The sequence below is a fragment of the Lutra lutra genome, chromosome 16 (assembly GCF_902655055.1).
Source record: "Lutra lutra chromosome 16, mLutLut1.2, whole genome shotgun sequence".
Classification (NCBI taxonomy): domain Eukaryota; kingdom Metazoa; phylum Chordata; class Mammalia; order Carnivora; family Mustelidae; genus Lutra; species Lutra lutra.
This window is the reverse complement of record NC_062293.1, coordinates 20,479,710-20,498,771: the sequence shown is the minus strand read 5'-3', so window position 1 is coordinate 20,498,771 and position 19,062 is coordinate 20,479,710. Positions and strand designations below refer to the sequence as shown.

Sequence of the window (19,062 nt, the reverse complement as noted above, 5' to 3'; positions counted from 1 at the left end):
AGGGTTGGATGAACGAGGGAGTAAGAGGGAAGGAAGAAAGCATTTACAACCAACAGTGCATCATTAAAAAAGAAAAATCACACAGTGCAAACCAGCTCTAAAGAAATATGTTTATTTAAAACTTACATTGAGACAATTAATAGCTTCAACACAGAACAAGATAGATTTAGGAACATAAAACAAGCTATTTTACAATATAATGTCTCAAAGCGTCCTAAATTCTATATCTCCTCTGACTTAAAGGGAGAGAGCCAAGATTATATTTTCAGTATACTGATAGCCCAAAAAACTCACGGTGTACCAACTTGAACTAAGTATGTATTTTACAAATAACTCAACGAGCCCTAGCACATGGATGATAATCTTCAAACATCAAGCAAGCCTAATTTTTCACAAGTGCATTATTATGCAGGAGGATTAAGTTCACAACAAGTGCTCTACTGTATGTGCTTCAATGTCAGACATTCGTAGTGATGCTCAGAGAGTAAGACAAAAGCCCTACCAAGGTAATCAACAAAGCCGTTATTTGGCTATCTAATTAAATTCCTTGAAGCAAGATGACTACTACATTATGTTACTGTTATTGTATTACTCACTCAACTATGAGCTGTTTTGTTTCCAATGACCAGAACACATTATAATATAGGCATTATAACAGCAACAAAAATGGACTATTCTCAAGAAAGCGACAAACCGGAGTGGTGGGCCGCACCAAAATGTTTGAAAATTAAAGGAGAGCCTGAACTGCTTCTCAAATATTCTACAGTTAAATGGCAACCTATAAATACCCTATTTTCCTAGTGAAGGCAGAGGCCTTGCTTCACAATTCTGAGGACTTTCAAAAGACAGGAAGTGTGGCCAATATGCCCTTTTTATTTAAGCTTAATTAGATGAAAGTACAAAAAAAAGTCCCTTTAGTTATGCTTGTTAGGCCAAGTAACTAAAATAATACAATTTAGCTTGTCTACCTACAGAATAGTGTCTTATTAGAACAATATGAAGCAGAGAATGAAGTATTTAAAACACAGCACATGCTACACTAGTCAAGAAACAAAGAGGAAAAGAGTGTGCCCTAGAAACTGCCTTACCAGCAGCCTGAAGAGTTTAAAAAACAAAAGCACACAAATCTTTGATAAACACTATCTTTCCAACTTCAAACCTCTGTTTTCTCTCTCTATATATATAAAAGTATTTTAAAAGTTTTTGGTCCCAACAATACTATATAAAACTGAGTGACCAAAACAAAACTTCATCATGAAGTCAATGAATTGAGATTTGTTAGCAAAATATTTTTGAATTGGCACAGCAAAAGCAAAGTTGGATATCAAGATATACAAGACTAATCATGCAAACTGCAAGTGAGAGGTATTACTTAAACACTAAGCTCACGACTGACATTCTCAATACATACCACAGATTTGTTTTGTTAAAACCATGGTGGGGTAGGTATAGTTAAGGAATATCCATTCTAAGATAGAAGTAGCACTCAAAATTATATATAGGCATTACTTTTTGGTATATTCAATTCCTCTTTTTTCCTTCGACAAAACAAAAACAAAAGCAACAACGAGCACATAAGGTCTGCTGAATATGTGTTAAGCTGTCCTTTTTAAAGCTCTATTTTTAACTGCTTAAATTACCAAACGCATTCTTTAAGTTTTCATCAAAAAGGAAACTTCTTTCCCCAAGAGCCATTTTAGGCTTGTGATCATAGTCAGAACCTTTCTAAATACTCTGGAAGTTATTTCCAGTTTAGATTCCAGAATGTCAGCCTTGAACAGATTTAAGCAAATCTGGTTTCCTTCCTTATTAACAAGTTAGTTGGGATATTTCAGAAACACAAGTTATTGATGTGAAGTCACACATGTGAATTCAAATCTGAAAATCAGAAATCCAGTTGTCAGGAAAACCTGCACACATCATGCAAGGAAGGACTTACCCCTTCTTTTCAGCCATGGCCTAGGCAGCCTGCTGAGTTAAAAAAACAACAGTTTCAATCAAGTGTTCAAAACCAGATTATACCTAAATCTTAGAGGAGTTAAAACTTGTCACATCCCCTGAAGAAAGACCACCCCCCAAATAACTTGGTAACAATGTCTCAGAAGACAACTCTGAGATAAGATCCAAAAACCTTAAATCACACCTTTTACAGAGAAACTGCCACTGTAGTGAGCTACCAAATCATTTCTCCACCAAGAAAAGCACTGGCTGCCACAGTCTATCAGGGAGGGGACATCACTCAGTGAGCTTCTCTGTCTCATTTGCACAGACCTCTCTCAACTCAGAATTAGCATTTCTCAGAAATGGCTTTTTCCCAAATAACTACAAATGGAAATTGATAAAATGGTAGATGTGGCATAGGATAATATATCTTCATACAGAAATAAGACTTGAAGTTTACTACCCCACCCCAATTGAAATGAAATGGTTTTAAAGCGGATTTCCAACATATTTATTGACAAACTGTCCTAGGCAGGAATACTAATTTAGAAATTTCAGGGAAGTTCTTGGTATAGAGTCCAAGGGCTAAATATTAATAGTCTTGCAGCAAACTGAGAGCCAAAATTTCTGGTTGTGCTTTTTTTGATATTTGATACAATAAGGAGGTTAATTATAACGGACTAGGGGAAAAAAATCACTGCACTTGGAATTCAATATGTCTAGAACAGCATTCTGGAATGTCTAAGGAGACAGACATTCTGAAAGAAACAAGAAACATATAATGGACCCCTTTTGCAACACATTAGGGCAAGAGTCCCCTAAGCTAACTGAGTGCTAATTCGTATAAAGCTTCGGAGTGCATTCGAGAATCGAAAAATGCATAAAATAAATAGTAACTAAAGCAATACATTTTTAAGAGCCATAGTTGTGTACCTAAATTTAGTATTCCAAGGTCAAAGTTCCAATAAAAGTCTAGGGCAACTGGATAAAATAGGAGAACAACCAGGGTTGAGAAACAATAAGGCTTCTCTTTAACCAATTTCTCTAAATTGTCACTTCCTTCCCATTTTGGAAAACGTTTCTTTTAGAAAGGAATGAGGATTCTATACAATATACATTAGAGCAAAATTTAAAATTGAAGGCATTAAGTGTCGATTGTCATAGGCATTATTTACACTCAGTAATTTATCCTCAAATAAGCCTGCAACTCCTGAAGAAAGTGTTTAAATGTTTTAATGCCTTTCATTGCTCAGTCTATACGAACAATACTTTTCTTCTTCAAGAAACAAATTTCACATATATAACTTCCTCTGTATTAAACCAATCAGCTAAAGATCAATACTCTTGTCAACTACCATCATCTCAGAGCAATGGCTCCAAGTCTGTAACAGTTGCTGAAGAAATGAAAAATATTCAAAAAATAATGAGCCGATCACAAATTTCTCATCAGTCATCTCTTCTAGAAAGAAACAACAGAATTTCTAGATAAACACATACAAAGAAACACCAATGCAAATATTCTGAAATCATCTTGCTGAAATATTGTGCTTTTCCCTTCAAATCTCAGTTCTCACTATTGCACACACCTCCTGCAGATGAGGGCTCAATGCATAAAATCTGCCCTTTTCAAAACCAGCCATTCAGGAAAAAAATCAAAAGGAATATCAAAGTAAATGTGCAAATAAACTGTTGCTTAAAGCATGTTCAAAACAGTAAGTCCCTAAGACAAAGGAGTTTTAACTTGTTGGCAGAAAAACAGCGAAGTGACTATCCCTGGTTTTTCCGCTTGTCACTAGTAAGATCTCATTTAGCTAGCACATCCCACACAAACCAAAGACAGAAAGACTACAAACCAACAAAAGTTATCACATACTAAATCGAGTTTCCCATTCTTCAGTTTTTTAACTATATTTCCTTTATATGAGGCAATAATCAGTTTAGGTAGAAAATAAGTTATCGACATACTTTTTCAAGTAACAGTCTGGGTCTCCTCAGCCTCACGAAACAGGTACAACTGTTTCAAGCTGCACCTTTTAGAGAACCTAGCATTCGATCTGAGAGCTCGGCACTCGTCGCATGTTTAGGGCGTGCCGATGTATTTCTTGCATCTGTCTGATCCGGTCCTTCTGCCACATTAAGTTTTGAGGCATGGGATATCTCTGTGTGCCATGCAAGTACCGGTATGGGATTCTTATGTGGCAAGCCGTGGCTCTACAACGCGGCTGTGGCATGGGAGGAAGAAGCATCCACCGCTTTCTTTCCGCACAGTATCGATAGGCTTCCTTCCGATACTGTTTGTCAATATCATCACTGTTTTTCCAGCCTCCGATAATGAAAACGTCATCTTTGTAGTAGCAGATGGCTGCTCCTTCGATGCTTAGGACTTCTGGAGGTAAGCTTTCAAGGATCTCATCGGAAACTTGACTGGCAATTTTTCTTACTGCCTCTTCATTTTCTAAAGAATAACTCTTAGGACAGCATGATGCTGTCTGATAAAAGTTTGAATTGACCACAGACATTTGGAAAAAACAGTAATTGTCAATAAGTGGCAAAGATTCCACATCTTGCCACTGTCGAGTCTCTGTATCATAGCATGTAATTACAGCTTTTAGTCCATCTTCCGTGTCCCGGTCCACAGGAGTGCGGGCAGCGATGTACACAAACCGGTCTTCAATGGCTAGCGCTTTGACATCTCGAAGAATCTTTGGTGCAGACTCCAAGTTGTGCCATTTATCTAGCTCGGGATTATAAACAGTCACATCTTTAAAGCCAGGACTAAAGTTGCCATGTCCTCCAATGCTGTAGAGCTTCCCTTTGACTTCTGTTAAGCCAAAAGAATGCTTCCTTGTCATCAGACTACAAACATGTTCCCATGTATTCAAATTTGGGTTGTATCTCTCCACAGTTTTAGCAAACCCTGGCTCCATTGATCCAGCAACATACACATAGGACTCTGTTACTGCTACAGCATGTCCATCAAGGTGATTATGAATATGGGGCAGGTTTACCCATCTGTCCTCATCGACAAAATATCCCACACATTCACTTAAATAATCCCCTCCTTCTGACACGCCTCCAATAACCATGATCACGTCCATGTTTTGCCCATAGCGAGGTAATAATGAGACATGAGAGGCGGGGTGCTGGAAGGTACCAGATTGTATGTTTTCAGCCCTCAGAGCATGCCTCTCTACTGCATCGGCCACTAACTTGACGCAAACTTCATTATTGGCCACCAGCCTCTCTGGTTTGACATGCCGAGTAAGGTAAGTAGGTTTCATCTGGGACAATCTCAGCAACTTAAAAAGTTCTTCAAAGTATCTTTCTCTCTCTTCGGCATTTCTCTGAACCCACTTCAGAACTGTTTCAAAAAGAACCTCCTCGGAATCCACCGTAATTTCTAAGTCTGACAGCCAGTCTCGGATGAGATGGAAAGGTAAAGTATAAAATTCTTCATCCTGAATTACTTTGTGGAAATTTCTCCGTATCATATCGGCAGCTTTCAGAGCAAGTTGGCTCAAGGTATACATGTGAGCTAAGCTATGAATGGCCACACAATTGGAGAGATGAAGTTTTTTCTTGAGAAATTCTCCACAAAATTCTTTTAAACGAATTAAAAGGAACCTAAAAATCAAGAAAAAGAAATTTTCAAATGTGCATATTTTTTGTGGTTGCATTTTAAGAACATCTGAATTATACAAATTAAAATGGTAAGCTTTATCTCACTGTATGCCCAACATCTGAAAAAAAGGCAAAGCTCCCCAAATTAAAAAAGAATTATGCTGAAAAGTATATTTAAAAGCATAAAGTCATCTCTATATAGGATATACTTTAAATTATTTGTATTATATAGTTTATATATAATTATACATGATACATACAACACACACACAGTGGAGATTTCTTCATAATGTAAGGTTTCCTGAACATATCCTTCAATAAAGTACAACCGAAAAAAACAAATACATACAATTTCACTCATATGTAGGACTTGAGAAACAAAACAAACGTGCAGAGAGAGAAACCAAGAAACAGACTCCTTAACTATAGAGAACTGATGGTGGGGCACCAGAGTGGCTCGGTCATTAAGCATCTGCCTTCAGCTCAGGTCATGATCCCAGGATCCCGGGATCCTGGGATCAAGCCCCACATGGGGCTCCCTGCTCAGCAGGAAGCCTGCTTCTCCCCTCACTCCCCCTGCTTGTGTTCCCTCCCACTGTGTGTCTCTCTCTGTCAAATAAATAAATAAAATCTTAAAAAAAAAAAAAGAACAGATGGTTACCAAAGGGAAGGGGGAGGTTGAAATGGATGATGGGGATTGGGGAGTGCAGTTATCATGGTGAGCACTGGGTAACGTATAGAATTGTTGAATTACTGCTGTACACTTGAAACTAATATAACACTGTATTTAACTATACTGGAATTAAAATAAAAAACTTTTTTTATTTTAAAGATTTTATTTATTTATTTGACAGAGAGAGACAGTGAGGGAGGGAACACAAGAAGGGGGAGAGGGAGAAGCAGGCTTCCCATTGAGCTGGGAGCCTGATGCGGGGCTCAATCCCCGACCCCCAGACCTGAGCTGAAGGCAGACGCTTAATGACTGAGCCACCCAGGCACCCCTAAAATAAAAAACTTAATAAAAAACAAAATGCAATAGTCCCACGCTTTATTTTTATTGGCAAAGGCACAAATCCCAATCCCAATTTGTCTATGCCATTCCTGTCCTAATCCCTGGTCAATCACCTGCCTTTTCTTCAATGAGGCAGGGTCTCAGGGAAGATACTTTATTAGGCCTTGACTAAGTGGTACAGGAGCTGTGGCTCCTGGGGGACTATGTCTGCTCAAATATCAGAAGGAACAGCAGTGGAAGCCTCCTGTCAGAGATTTTAATCTCCTCTTCCCCAGTTTTCTCCTTGGGCAGCTGCCAATGGGGGTCGGGGGTTGTGCTGGGAGGGTGTGGCCTGAGCGGGGTTCTAAATCGGGGGTGGGGGGGTGGCAAGGCAAACTCAAACAACAGTAACAAAGGTATGAAAGTGGTTTGGCATGCAGCTGAGGAGGAGCTGTGTGCTCACCTAAATTCACTGACACATACTCCCTTGCACAGGGTGTTTGGAAACACTGCTCTATGAAATGAAAACAACAGCTAGCATATACTAGGCATTTGCCATGTTCTGGGCAGTGTGCTGGACACTTCCTGTTATTTCCTTGAAAGGATCCTTGAAGGAAGGTATGATCAACAGTATATTGGTGGTAGGGAGAGGAATGTTGCCTCAGAGATGATGGGTAAGATTAGATGTGATGGTTGCAAGACACTTAGAACACTGTCTAACACCAGGCAGCTGCTAAAGCAGATGGAGAGAAGTTAAGAGTTTTAAGTAAACTGCCTGGAACGTTCTCTCCTCACCTCCAATTCCCCTATAAAGCAGGGGCAAATTTGAAAAATAAGCCCACACAACAGACATAAACATAGCTTGAGTGATTCCAATAACCCTTCTCTACCCATTTTCATTCAACAAACCTCCCTCTCTCAGATCTATACCTGCCCCCATCCTTCCTCACCCTCTTAATGAATGACCCAACCTTGGGCTTTGAGAAAACAGAAGCAATCAGGCAGACACTCCATCTCCCCACCACCCAATCTGCCTGCAGGTCTATACTATAACTCTGCATTCCCAGTCCAACTTTTCCATTTTAAATACGGGTTCTGTCCCCTTCTTGGTTTTAAGGGCTTTGCTCTTGCAATTATTCCTCCAATTCTATAACATCAATTTCTCCTCTTCTTCTGATTCTTTTTTTTTTTTTTTTTTTTTTTCCAGCACACAAACAAGCTCAAATATCTCCTATCTTGGGGGGGAGGGAGACCTCCCCTGACTCTTCCCCAAATATTTCCATGTGTATCATTATTCTGACCCTCTTTATAGGCTCTTGTTAATGCGATCAAGGACCTCTCTTATTGCCAAATCCAACAATCTATTATGGTTGACAGAGGTGACATGCTCAGGCTACTCTCTCCTCTGCACTCTGTTGAGACCCATCTCCTCTGCTGGTTCCTTAACATTTTGGAACCCCAGGATGCAATCTCTCTCTCTCTCTTTTTTTTTTTTTAAGATTTTATTTATTGGGGCGCCTGGGTGGCTCAGTGGGTTAAAGCCTCTGCCTTCGGCTTGGGTCATGATCCCACGGTCCTGGGATCGAGCCCCGAATCCGGCTCTCTGCTCAGCGGGGAGCCTGCTTCTTCCTCTCTCTCTCTGCCTGCCTCTCTGCCTACTTGTGATCTCTGTCTCTGTCAAATAAATAAATAACTTTTTTTTTTTAAAGATCACAAGTAGGCAGAGAGGCAGGCAGAGAGAGAGGAAGAAGCAGGCTCCCCTCTGAGCAGAGAGCCTGACATCCCAGGGCCCTGGGATCATGACCTGAGCTGAAGGCAGAGGCTTAACCCACTGAGCTACCCAGGTGGCTGCCAGGACTCAGTCTTGCCCCTTCTCTGTCTATACTCTCTCCCTACGTAATTTCATCCAGTTCCATGGCTTTAATTACCATCTATATGCCATATTCCTCCCAATCCCTAGCTCCAAATGTTCTTATATCCATCCACCTGCCTCCTCAGACACTCCCTGGGCCAAAACCAAACTCCTCATTTTCCTCCCAAACTTGCTTTCCTACATTCTTCCACGTCTAAATAAATAAATAAATAAATAACCCTATCTTACCAATTGCTTGGATCAAAAAAACTAGCAGTCTTTTCCCTTATACTCTACATCAAACACATCAGCAAATGGTCCCTTCTACCTTCAAAACATATCTGGAATTGAAGCGCTAATCACCTTTATTTTTTTTTGATCCAAGCCTCTACCACCATCCCAACCTCCTAATCTCTCTGCTTCTGCCCCAGGAACCCCATCCTTTTTTCAACATGGCAGATTCTTCAAATCAGACTGCATCATTCCTTTGCCCCCAAACCTTCCCATCTCCTACTCATTCAGAGTAAGAACTCCTTTCGCAAGCTGCAAGCCCTCTGGAACCCAAGCTCCATGGAAACTAGACCCATCCCCATCACCACCCTGAGGGGCCTCTCCCACGAGCCTCCACCTGCATCTATCTGATGGAGCCACACTGGCCTGCTATTCTCTAACATCCAGATAAGCTCCATCTCATGGCCTTTCCAACCTGCGTTCCCTACCTAAAATACTCTTCACCTCATCCCCTTCAGTTCTTTGCAAAATGCCTTCTTCATTAGACATTCTCTATGTATTAAAAAACACAGTTCTTCTCCACCAGCACTTACTTTCTTTTTTTTTTTAATTTTATTTATTTGACAGATCACAAGTAGGCAGAAAGGCAGGCAGAGAGAGAGGGGGAAGCTGGCTCCCCGCCAAGCAAAGAGCCCGATGTGGGGCTCGATCCCAGGACCCGGAGACCATGACCTGAGCCGGAGAGAGGCTTAACCCACTGAGCCACCCAGGCGCCCCTCCACCAGCACTTTCTATATGCCCTTACCATGCTGTACTTTTCATCAAAGCTGTAACAATCATCTGACATGCTACCTACTTTATTATTTTTTTTAAGATTTTATTTATTTATTTGACAGGCAGAAATCACAAGTAGGCAGAGAGGCAAGCAGAGAGAGAGAGGAGGAAGCAGGCTCCCTGCTGAGCAGAGAGCCTGATGGGGCTCGATCCCAGGACCCTGGATCATGACCTGAGCGGAAGGCAGAGGCTCAACCTACTGAACCACCCAGGTGTCCCCTGCTATCTACTTTACTTACTTATTGTCCATCTACTAAGGTAAGTGCAGCGAGGAAAGGGGCTTTTGTCTGTTTTGTTCACCACTAAATTTCCAACACCGGAGAACCCGGTCTGATCCGATGCGTAACAGGCACTCAATAGGTACTTGTTAAAATAATGTACCTCTAACACAATACTGCCAAAACAGACTCCTCCACAACTCTAAAAATGGCATTCACCTGCCTCCTAACCATTCTCTGAAACATCCATTCCTACCCCTCACAGTCCATTTCTCACAGCAGCAGAATCGGCCTTTATAATAATTAAATCAGGAGATTTCTTCACCCAGCTTCCCATCGCACAGTAAAAAAATCAAACTTCTTATTTCAATGTGTTTCACACACCCTTCACAGACTAGATCCAGCTCCGCTGGATATTTCCTTTAGTTCTTTAAGCCAAACCGGGTCCTGCCAGAAGGCCTTTGCGCTATCTGCCTGGAATGTCCATTTCCCATCTTTGCACGGTAGGGCTTTCTTGTCATTTGGAGGTCGGTCTTAATGTCACCTCCTCAGAAAGGTCTTTCCTCAACCCAAGCACTATCCTTTCATCCTTTTAAAATGTCAACACAGCACTGATCACACGCAGACTTTCTTTTTCATTGCCTTTGTCCCTCCACCTGGAATCTGAGCTCCCTAAGAGCAGGGCGCCCTCGTCAGACCAGCCGCTGCATCCTCAGTACCCCGTGCAGCGGCTGCCCAACAGCATACAGCTGGCGCTCAATAAGTATCAAACAAATGCATTTCCTCGGGGCTCCCTCCGGTCGAAACCCGTAAGCACTGCCTCCCCGGTCCCCTCCCTGGATGCGACCCTGAGGTGGGGGGACATCTCCACCTCCCGGCGCGAGGCCCTCCGCATCCCGCCTACCTGTCGGCCAACTCCAGCACCTCGTGCACACTGCCCGTGCTGACGCGGATGCGCCCGGTGTACATGTATTCGATAACGGCTTCCACCGTGTCGGGCTCGGGCCCCGGCTCGGAGCTCCACTTGCGCATCTCCACCCGGCCCGAGCGGGACTCCGAGAACTGGCCCGAGAGTAGGGGCGTGAAGTACTCAGTGGCAGCGGCCAGCACCGAGCGGTGGGCCCGGAACTCGCGGCCTCCAGCGCCGCCGAAGCACAAGGTAATGTCGCAGAAGAGGCCCTGGCGCCTCTGCTCGTTCTGCCTCCAAGACAGCTCCGAGCAGTGAGAGCTGCACTCGAAATCCTCGGCCTCCGGGCCCGGATCGCCCCCGCTCGCCTCCATTGCAGATATGCCGGGCCCAGACCCGAAGTCCACCGTGCCGCTGCCTCGGACTTCGGCGGCCAGCCCTGCCGAACCGGCGGCGGCCGTCTCCATGCTCTCCATCTCCAGCACCTGAAGAGATGCGGCTGCTGCGGCCGCTGCGGCCGCAGCCACCGCCGCCGCCGCCATCTTGACGCCGCCGCGCCCGACCTCCGCAGTCTCAGAACGATCCAGCCGTTCTGGTGCGACACAGAGGGATTCTGGGAATAAATAGTGGGCGCGGGGCGGAGCCGGGCGCCCGTGGCGTGCGCACGCGCGGCGGCGCCCGCCCGGAGCCGTCCCACCTTGGAGAGGGCTCAACGGTGCTGCTCCCCTAGACATCCCACACGGCGAGTCTCAGTGAGAGGGTGGCTCGTCTCCTGCCCCTTAGAGTGGCATGCTCTTCGTGGTCATTACGTACCAAAAGCCACCCTCGATCATCAACCCGTGGTTAGTGTCTCGGGTGGCAACAGTGAACTTCTACTTTAAAATTTTTAAAATGAATTTAGATTTAAAATGAATTTGGAATCTGGCCGGTTAGCTCAGTTGGTTAGAGCGTGGTGCTGATAAAATGAATTTGGAGTAAACGTTACCGAGACCCAGCTAAGCAGCTGAGGGTGAGCAAGTTACTTAGTATCTCTGAGCCAATTTATCTTCTATAAAAATGGGATAGTATCTATGTTGGGAGATGGCTGTGAGGATTAAATGAAATGATTGTGTTTTACGTAGTAATCCATAGTTACTGTTGCATACATACTTGTTAAAAAGATGAATAGAAGCCACTTCAGGGGGTTAAGCAAGGGAGTGGCTCAATCAGATGAGTGTTTTAAGATATCACGAAACAATGAAAAAGTGGCACTAGGGGCACTAGTTAGACCAGATATGGATGGATCAGAGGATAAAACCATAGGAGGTGGCAACCAGAGAAGTGGAGGAAAGGATGACTCTCTTTGCCTTGAGTATCTGGGAAGAGCTTTGGTTCCTCTTCACTGAGAAAGGGAGAGGTACAGATTTAGGGGAGAAGATAGGGTTTTTGTTTTGTTTTTAAATTTCATATTCACTTTTTTTTTTTTTTTTTTTTTTTTTTTTAGTAATTTCTACACCTGGGCTTGAACTCACAACCCTGAGATTAAGTCCCATGCTCCACTGACTGAGTCAGCCAGGAACCCCCTTAACGGGTTTTCTTTGAAGCTAATGTTTTGATTAGTTCTTTCTTTCTGTGTCTATGTGTGTGTATGTATGAAGAGGTGGATGAACATTTTTAAAAATGACATGTAGAAAACTGTATAGTTCAAAGGAATACAGAAGAAAGGATATGGAGGACATGAGTCAGTAGTGTGTCTTCATTGTTACTGATAGTTTATTGAAACCAAACTGGTAATACAGAGAAGAGACAGAGGTGGCAGCTGCCAGAATCTTGGTGGATTACAGATGCCAATGGGCTGGAGATGAGTCCTTGAACCCACACTTCAGTAACAGACCGATAAAACAACTGCATAAATACAGAGAACGAAAGACACAAGACATTTCACAGCTTTTCGCTTTGCATTTGTTTTAAACATATGTATGTTACAACTTTACATTTTAAATTACCACTCCACGTATTTTTTGACAATGGCTAAGGATGCAATGGTCCCATCCCGCTGACATAAGCAGAGTTTGGTCTGCAATGTACATTTCAGTGAGATACCAAACAAACCCTTAACACGTAACACATAAAAAGATCTTTAAAAATCAGATTAACACAATGCTCTTCGGGTTATATGAGGAAGAAAGGAAAGTGGAAAAATAAGACATTAGGGATGCTTTCAACTGACGGTATCTTGATGTCTTAAAAGTTTCATTCCCTTCCTCCAAGGGGGGAAAATTTTTTTTTTTTAGCTAATGGAAAAAAGAAAGCAACATCATAACACCTTACAATGAGGAAAAACACGATCCTTACACAGTGCTTAGATGCTTCCATGTAATAAATACAGCATGTAGCAGAGCAAAAGTCACAATTTATTGGCTTGGTTTTTATTTCTATGCTTATAAAAAAAATACTAAGCTTCTTTGTGTGGACTGAACAGTGCTAGCCTGTGGCTGTCTTCAGTGCCTGTACACCGTGGCTGTTGACATTCCAGGCCCATCCTAGAGCAAGCTCCCGTGCCAGCTGTCTGCACACTGTTTGTTTCCCAGGGGAGGAGTTCTTGTCTTCACTTTACTGCAACAGGGTTCCTGGTTCATTACATGCTCATGTGTTCCGGAAGAACATATGAAATATCATCCCACGGGTGACGATAGAGCCCCTGCTTCAGCCTCTTCTGATCGAGATAGTGTCCTGAAATATGGAGCAAAGGCATCTTTTTTTTTTTTTTTTTTGAAGATTTATTTATTTATTTATTCAACAGAGAGAGAGAGAGAGAGAGAGAGAGAGAGAGAGACAGTGAGAGAGGGAACACAAGCGGAGGGAGTGGGAGTGGGAGAGGGAGAAGCAGGCTTCCCGCCGAGCAGAGAACCTGATTCTGGGCTGGATCCCAGGACTCTGGGATCAGGATCTGGGACTAAGGCAGATGCGCTACTACTGAGCCACCCAGGTGCCCCAGGCATCTTTTGATTAAGAGTTGCTGAGTCTGTTAAAAGTTTGGCAATGGGGAGAGGATAAGGACAAGAAATCTTCCTAATACCAAAAAAAAAAAAAAAAAAAAAAAAAAAGAAAAAGAAAAAGAAAAATGAGGAAGTAAATCCAGATCCACTGCATAAGTGGATGGCAGCCTGGGTAAAAGGCAACGGTTAGATTTCATTCTGTTTTCCTGGGCTAGCAGTCAGTCCTGTCCGAGAACAAAGGAACAAAGAATAAGGGGAAGTTAAAGTAAGAAAGGAAGGATTAGGAACAATGATGGAGATAATGTGACTCATAGAAACTTGCCAGATAGGTAAGTGTTACAGCTGAACCATGGGGGGAACCAAACCAAACTGAATTTTTCTTCTTCTCTCTCTTTTTTTTTTTTTTCAGTATTTTATTTATTTGAAGAGTGAGCGAGAGCAAGAGAGAGAGAGAGGGCGAGCATAGCACAAGAGCACGAATGGTGGGGCAGGGCAGAGGGAGAGGGAGAAGCATTTTGTGTTGAGTGGGGAGTCCACGAAGGCTTGGATTTCAAGGACCCTGGGATCATGATCTGAGCTGAAGGCAGACGCTTAACCCACTTAAGCCACCCAGGTGCCCCCAAATTGAATTCTTTTTTCCCCCCCAAAATTGAATTCTCAATAACAGCAACAACTACCAACTCACCAATGAAGCCCATACTCCTTCCCAGCACAAAGATGCCATTGAGGGCTCCAATGTCAATATATTCATCAGCTTCCTCCCTGTAACACACAATCAACCTGTGGTTTTAAAACGGCTCACGTGACCGCCCTCCTCCCCACAGGCAGTACAACTTCTGCCCTCGAACGAGACACTAGCTCTCTCTGGTTTCAAAGCAGAGAAAGGGTGCTCTGGGTGGTAAGAGTAGAGATAATTTTTGTTTTCTTTATGCCTCTCCATATTTTCTAATGTATTCTCTGTAATTAGTATTCACGGCTTTTAGAACTGGAAGGAAAAAAAAAAAAGAGCTGGTAGGAAACAGCAGTTTCCTACAAGCATCAGTAATTGTTAAGAGCTCACCGGGTAAAGGACCCACAGTTTCTAAGCATGTCTACAAACGCAACGCCGATGAAACCGTCTACGTTCAGGATAAGATTTGGTTTCTGGGAAGACAAAAAATTCAAAGCACTTATCATTATTTCTCATTTTCTCCTGGTAAATTTCCACAATTACTACTACTAAGCTAACTACAGATCCTGACCACAATTTACAAACCTCCCACCAAAACATCCCAGCTGGTTAGGAGAGGAAGTGTCAGTTTAACTCCCAATGTCTAGCAGAGGATCCAACACCTCGCTGAAACGGGATATGTATCTGCTGGACTTAGCAGTGCAACAGAAATAGAATTTCCCAGAAAACCAGGTTTGATTTTTGGCTGCACAATCAAAATGTAGGCTGGCTCTTGTTTTCCCCCAAGTAATGCACCCACAGGCTATGATTTGGGAATTAGGGACATTTTCTCTTTTACCTTTGAGGTGGTAATCTTCTCAACTTCCAGCGCATAGTCAAGCAGAGGGGTGGCGGGGAAGTGCTGTTTGACGTAATCCTTGAGGATCTGCACACGCATGTCTGGGTTGTTTATCTAGAAAGTGACCCAAAGTTACAGAGGAACCTACCCTGATACCGCTATTAAGAGACATGTCTGGGCTCCCGCCACAGACGAACACAAATGACTATATCACAATCGGAAGGTGAGTTTCGGGGACCTGACCCACGTGTCGGATTCCATGTAGCACAGGTGATGACACTGCTGTGGGGCTTAAGGTTTCTAAAGTCTATTATGTCACCAACAAGGAACTGAGACCTGGAGATGTTAACTGCATTTGCCATAGGCCGCGGCCTCTGTTTAAGCAGCAGGGGGCCAGTGCTCATCTACTCTCCCACCGAAAGTCTTCGGTTCTGGCCACTAACCATGCTGCCCACTAATCAGCAGCCTCATCAAGCTGTGACAAAGTTCAGCAGAGTTCTTTTTACAACTGGCAAGCACTTACTGGTGTGGGGCAGCAGAGCACCCCTGCAATTTTAAGGAAAGCCCTGAACCTGCCATGCTTGGGGCCACACCATCTACTAAGAGACCCAGGCTCAGCAATAACTGATCAGTGTTCAGGCACCGGCCGACTCCCAATACTACAGTGACCTCCAGCTCCCAAGCAGAAGGCGCTGCTCCAGTCCACAGCGCAGGGCCTCTTTCGGAGACAGTCAGAACCCTGCTGCCACATTCAGGCTTTTGGGTTGTTCCCTTTCTGGAGTCCATATTTAGCTAGCATGTCTCTTTGCTAAGGGAGGAGGTCACTGTGGCTGCAAAGCCTGGGTGGAATGTTCCTCAGAAAGGAACAGTGTCTCTGATCCTCATGCAAAGCTGTTTAAGGGCATTCTGTATTATAATGGAAAAATAGCTGTCTTATCATTGACAGCTGTCAACACAGCCAAAGCTGTGCAGGTTATGAGTCAGGAGCCTGGGTGTTCCCTGCTAGAACAATGCTGTCCCGTCACCATCCACCTGCAGATTCGTCCTTAAGAGTCACAACTTACTGATTTCACTCGGTGACCGATGCCCATGATCAGCTTTCCTTCCTTCTTCATCTTGTTCACAAACTCCATGGGAATAATACCACTGTCAAAGGCTTTACTGAACATCTTGGCAGCAGCATCCAGGGCACCCCCAAACCGGTCCCCCTGTAGGACAAGCAAGCCCACGTTGCCCTGAGCTGGAAGAGCCTCCTTCAGCATCAAAGACCAATCTAGCATGCCCCAAACTGCCCTGCCATGTGGTTTGACACTCCAAGGCTCCTTCGAGGACCCCACGGCGGCCAAGTGCATGTTGCCAAAGGCACATGTCCCCTGCAGTTCTCACCTCCCAGGATGCCAGTACTCACAATAGTGAGCAGCCCCGAGGTGAGGCTGGAAACCAGGTCCTTCCCAGCCCGAGCACAGATGATGGTGTTGTGAGCCCCAGACACGGCTGGCCCGTGATCCGCTGTCACCATCAGGCACATCTCAATGAACTGGCAGGCATATTTGGGCAACCTAGAGGGGGAGGAAAGGGGCACTAAGAGGAGGGTCAGAACAGAGGCGAGTAGTTGAACAGGAGCTACACTGACCTGAAGAGCCAAGCTCCTACTTGCTCCCGTCCTCCCTCAATAAGTTCAAGGAGGTTAGCAACTTCCCAACCCACATCTAATACTGTATCATGCAATCCTACGGCAAAACCTGCAGATTCTTGAGCATCTCCTAACTTGTTGATTAAAAAAAAAAAAATCTTTAAAAGCAGTATTTGTTAATTCATTTGAGAGAGAGCACCAAGCACAAGCATGGGGTCGGGGGAGGGACAGAGGGAGAGGAAGAAGCAGACTCCCTGCTAAACAGGGAGCCCAACGCCAGTCTTGATCCCAGGACCCCAGGACCCCAGGACCCCAGGATCATGACCTGAGCCGAAGTCAGAGGCTTTTAACTGACTGAGCCACCCAGGTGCCCTGCAAATACTGCTTTTAAAACAGAGTTAGCCGCCATGGTTTGAAAATTCTTCTTTAGGCACTGGCTTTCAGCGTTGAGTTACTGCCAGAGAATGTAACCTGTATTTGTGGCGTCCCTCTATGTGCCAGAGGGAGAAATGAGACTACTGTCCCCTTCCCAGGGTAGGACGCCCCAGAGGTCTGCAGGGTTCAACCCCCGCTCTGATTAAGAATGCTGTCTGGAGATGCAAGAGCAGACAGGGAAACCCGCTCAGGTGTTACAACCTGCGAACTCCTCCCAGGAAGGGCCTAGAGCCAGACCAAGATCCATCTCTGCAACTTAGGGCATGACACAAACCAAGACTTTGACCTGGCTTTCTGCCCAGCGCCACCCCAAACCAGGACTCTGTGAATCAGGGGCTAAGTTTGGGAGTTGCAGAGACACCCATTTTTTCTAACAGGCTGATAAGAGAGGACCCAGTACGGGGTACTTCATGCCTGTTTAGGAACTCGGTGAGGCCTGTACTCTCTGACGTACCAGAGCCATCCAGACCTTTCTCTCAAGAGGCCTACATTTACTCTGTCTCATTTCTTTAAAAGCACCAAGGACAGGGACTGATCCAAGATCCCTGAGAGGTCATTGCTTTCTACTTCTTAGTTGAGACTGGCCTTTCTGTCCTTGGAAGACCTAGGGACAGCTGGTATCTCTTTCCTCTGGCCTTGCAATTGATCTGTGGCCATGAAGATTGATCCTGGACATATTCCCTAAGACTGCTCACCCCCACTCCCTGGTCAGAGGAAAATCCTTAACTCTGAGTCACAGATGGCAGGACCCTGCACACCTCACCTTCTCTGGAACCACAGGAGGCCAAGGACCCCGCCAATGCCCATCTCTTCCTTGAAGACCTCGGTGATGGGCATGCCTGCGTAGATGAGCTCCTGTCCTCGCTCGTCACAGATGCTGGTCATGAATGAGGCAGGTTTGCGGATTAAGCCCAGCTCCTGAGCAGAGACAGGGGGAGGGGAGAGCAGCACAATGTGACCACAGAACTCACGTCTCAGGTAGGTCTTAAATTCTGACTGCTAAGTAGCAACCCTCAGACCAACTCATCCCAAGAAAGAAATACAAAAGCCCTTTTATTATCTGGTTTGGGTTGTAGAAAATAGGAGTGCCATGCCCAGGGCACCCACAACTCCCATCCACAGGTTCCTTTTTCACCCCACAAATGTGTCCTAAGGAGAGGAGAGGAAGCTCAGAAACCAACCCAAGGCCACCTGGTTAAGAAATGCAAGAATGACTCTAAAGGGGAATGTTTCTAACATTCTACATTCGGCTGCCAAACCCCCACCAAAATGGGAGGAGGCATGTGGCTGTGTGAAAAAGGGATCCCCTCAAGCTGTCCTTCAGCCAGGGAAAGGGACTGGGTTGAACTCCTAGCTTCCAGAGCCGGGGCACATTGGGGCATCATTGCCAACTCTACCTAGGCCCATTTCTCCAGTTATCCCCTATCAATTTTAAGATTTAAAAAAGTTTTTTTTTCTTGGAATTTTTAAATAATATATGTGTGTTCCAAGCCCGGAGCACACATTCTGCAATCTCAGTACTAAGCACTACAGAAAAGGGCCCTATTGATTTTAATTTAAAAATGCCTTTCCGTCTTAATGTTTGTCAGTTTAATGGACATCTGTCTGGCCTTTCTTTCTCTACTTTTGTTCATATACGAAAACACATGGAGAATACAAAACACTGTTTTGGTATACATACATTTTTCTCATAATCACGACATACTGTCCCATAATACTCTTATTTACTCAATGAACTTGAGCTCCATGAAAGTCGGTGCAAACATAGATCTAGTTCATTCCTTTAGCTGCTATACAGTATCACATCATCATATGACAAAACCACAATTTGGGCCATTCTTCCACTGATAACCATTAACTGGAAATTTTTTTTTTTTAATTTTTACAGATTTATTTGATAGAGACAGTGAGAG

The 19,062-nt window shown here is 44.1% G+C and overlaps 2 protein-coding genes across 4 annotated transcripts in view; both read right to left on the bottom strand.

Annotated features, from left to right (window-relative positions):
- Positions 1-89: 89 nt before the first annotated feature.
- On the bottom strand, positions 90-11,182 carry KLHL11 (kelch like family member 11). Of its 2 annotated transcripts, XR_007123533.1 has the most exons (3): positions 10,593-11,182; positions 3,907-5,565; positions 90-1,971 (listed from the first exon to the last, which is right to left on the bottom strand). XR_007123533.1 is itself a non-coding variant. In XM_047708621.1 (2 exons), the coding sequence occupies exons 1-2, from the start codon at positions 11,135-11,137 to the stop codon at positions 3,984-3,986; spliced, it is 2,127 nt and encodes a 708-aa protein (XP_047564577.1). In that variant the 5' UTR covers positions 11,138-11,182; the 3' UTR covers positions 90-3,983. The 2 variants fall into 2 exon arrangements, 1 of the variants encoding a protein (XP_047564577.1); XM_047708621.1 differs by having other exon boundaries at positions 90-5,565.
- A 1,141-nt stretch (positions 11,183-12,323) lies between these two features.
- ACLY (ATP citrate lyase) overlaps positions 12,324-19,062 on the bottom strand; it is a 42,665-nt gene continuing 35,926 nt past the window's right edge. For both annotated transcript variants that reach the window (XM_047708618.1, XM_047708619.1), the window contains 7 exons: positions 17,913-18,067; positions 16,490-16,640; positions 16,146-16,289; positions 15,082-15,195; positions 14,634-14,716; positions 14,259-14,335; positions 12,324-13,307 (listed from right to left, as the gene is read on the bottom strand). In XM_047708618.1, the coding sequence (XP_047564574.1) occupies positions 13,213-13,307; positions 14,259-14,335; positions 14,634-14,716; positions 15,082-15,195; positions 16,146-16,289; positions 16,490-16,640; positions 17,913-18,067 (819 nt within the window). In that variant the 3' untranslated portion in view covers positions 12,324-13,212. The remainder of the gene's footprint in view (positions 13,308-14,258; positions 14,336-14,633; positions 14,717-15,081; positions 15,196-16,145; positions 16,290-16,489; positions 16,641-17,912; positions 18,068-19,062) is intronic.

What these genes read in the sequence shown, in the direction of transcription:
- KLHL11 (XM_047708621.1), bottom strand. Translation starts at nt 11,137, where the DNA reads ATGGCGGCGGCGGCGGTGGCTGCGGCCGCAGCGGCCGCAGCAGCCGCA. An exon ending in GTGCTGGAGTTGGCCGACAG is followed by an intron (nt 5,566 to 10,592) that starts GTAGGCGGGATG and finishes CTTGATTTTTAG; the next exon opens with GTTCCTTTTAATTCGTTTAA.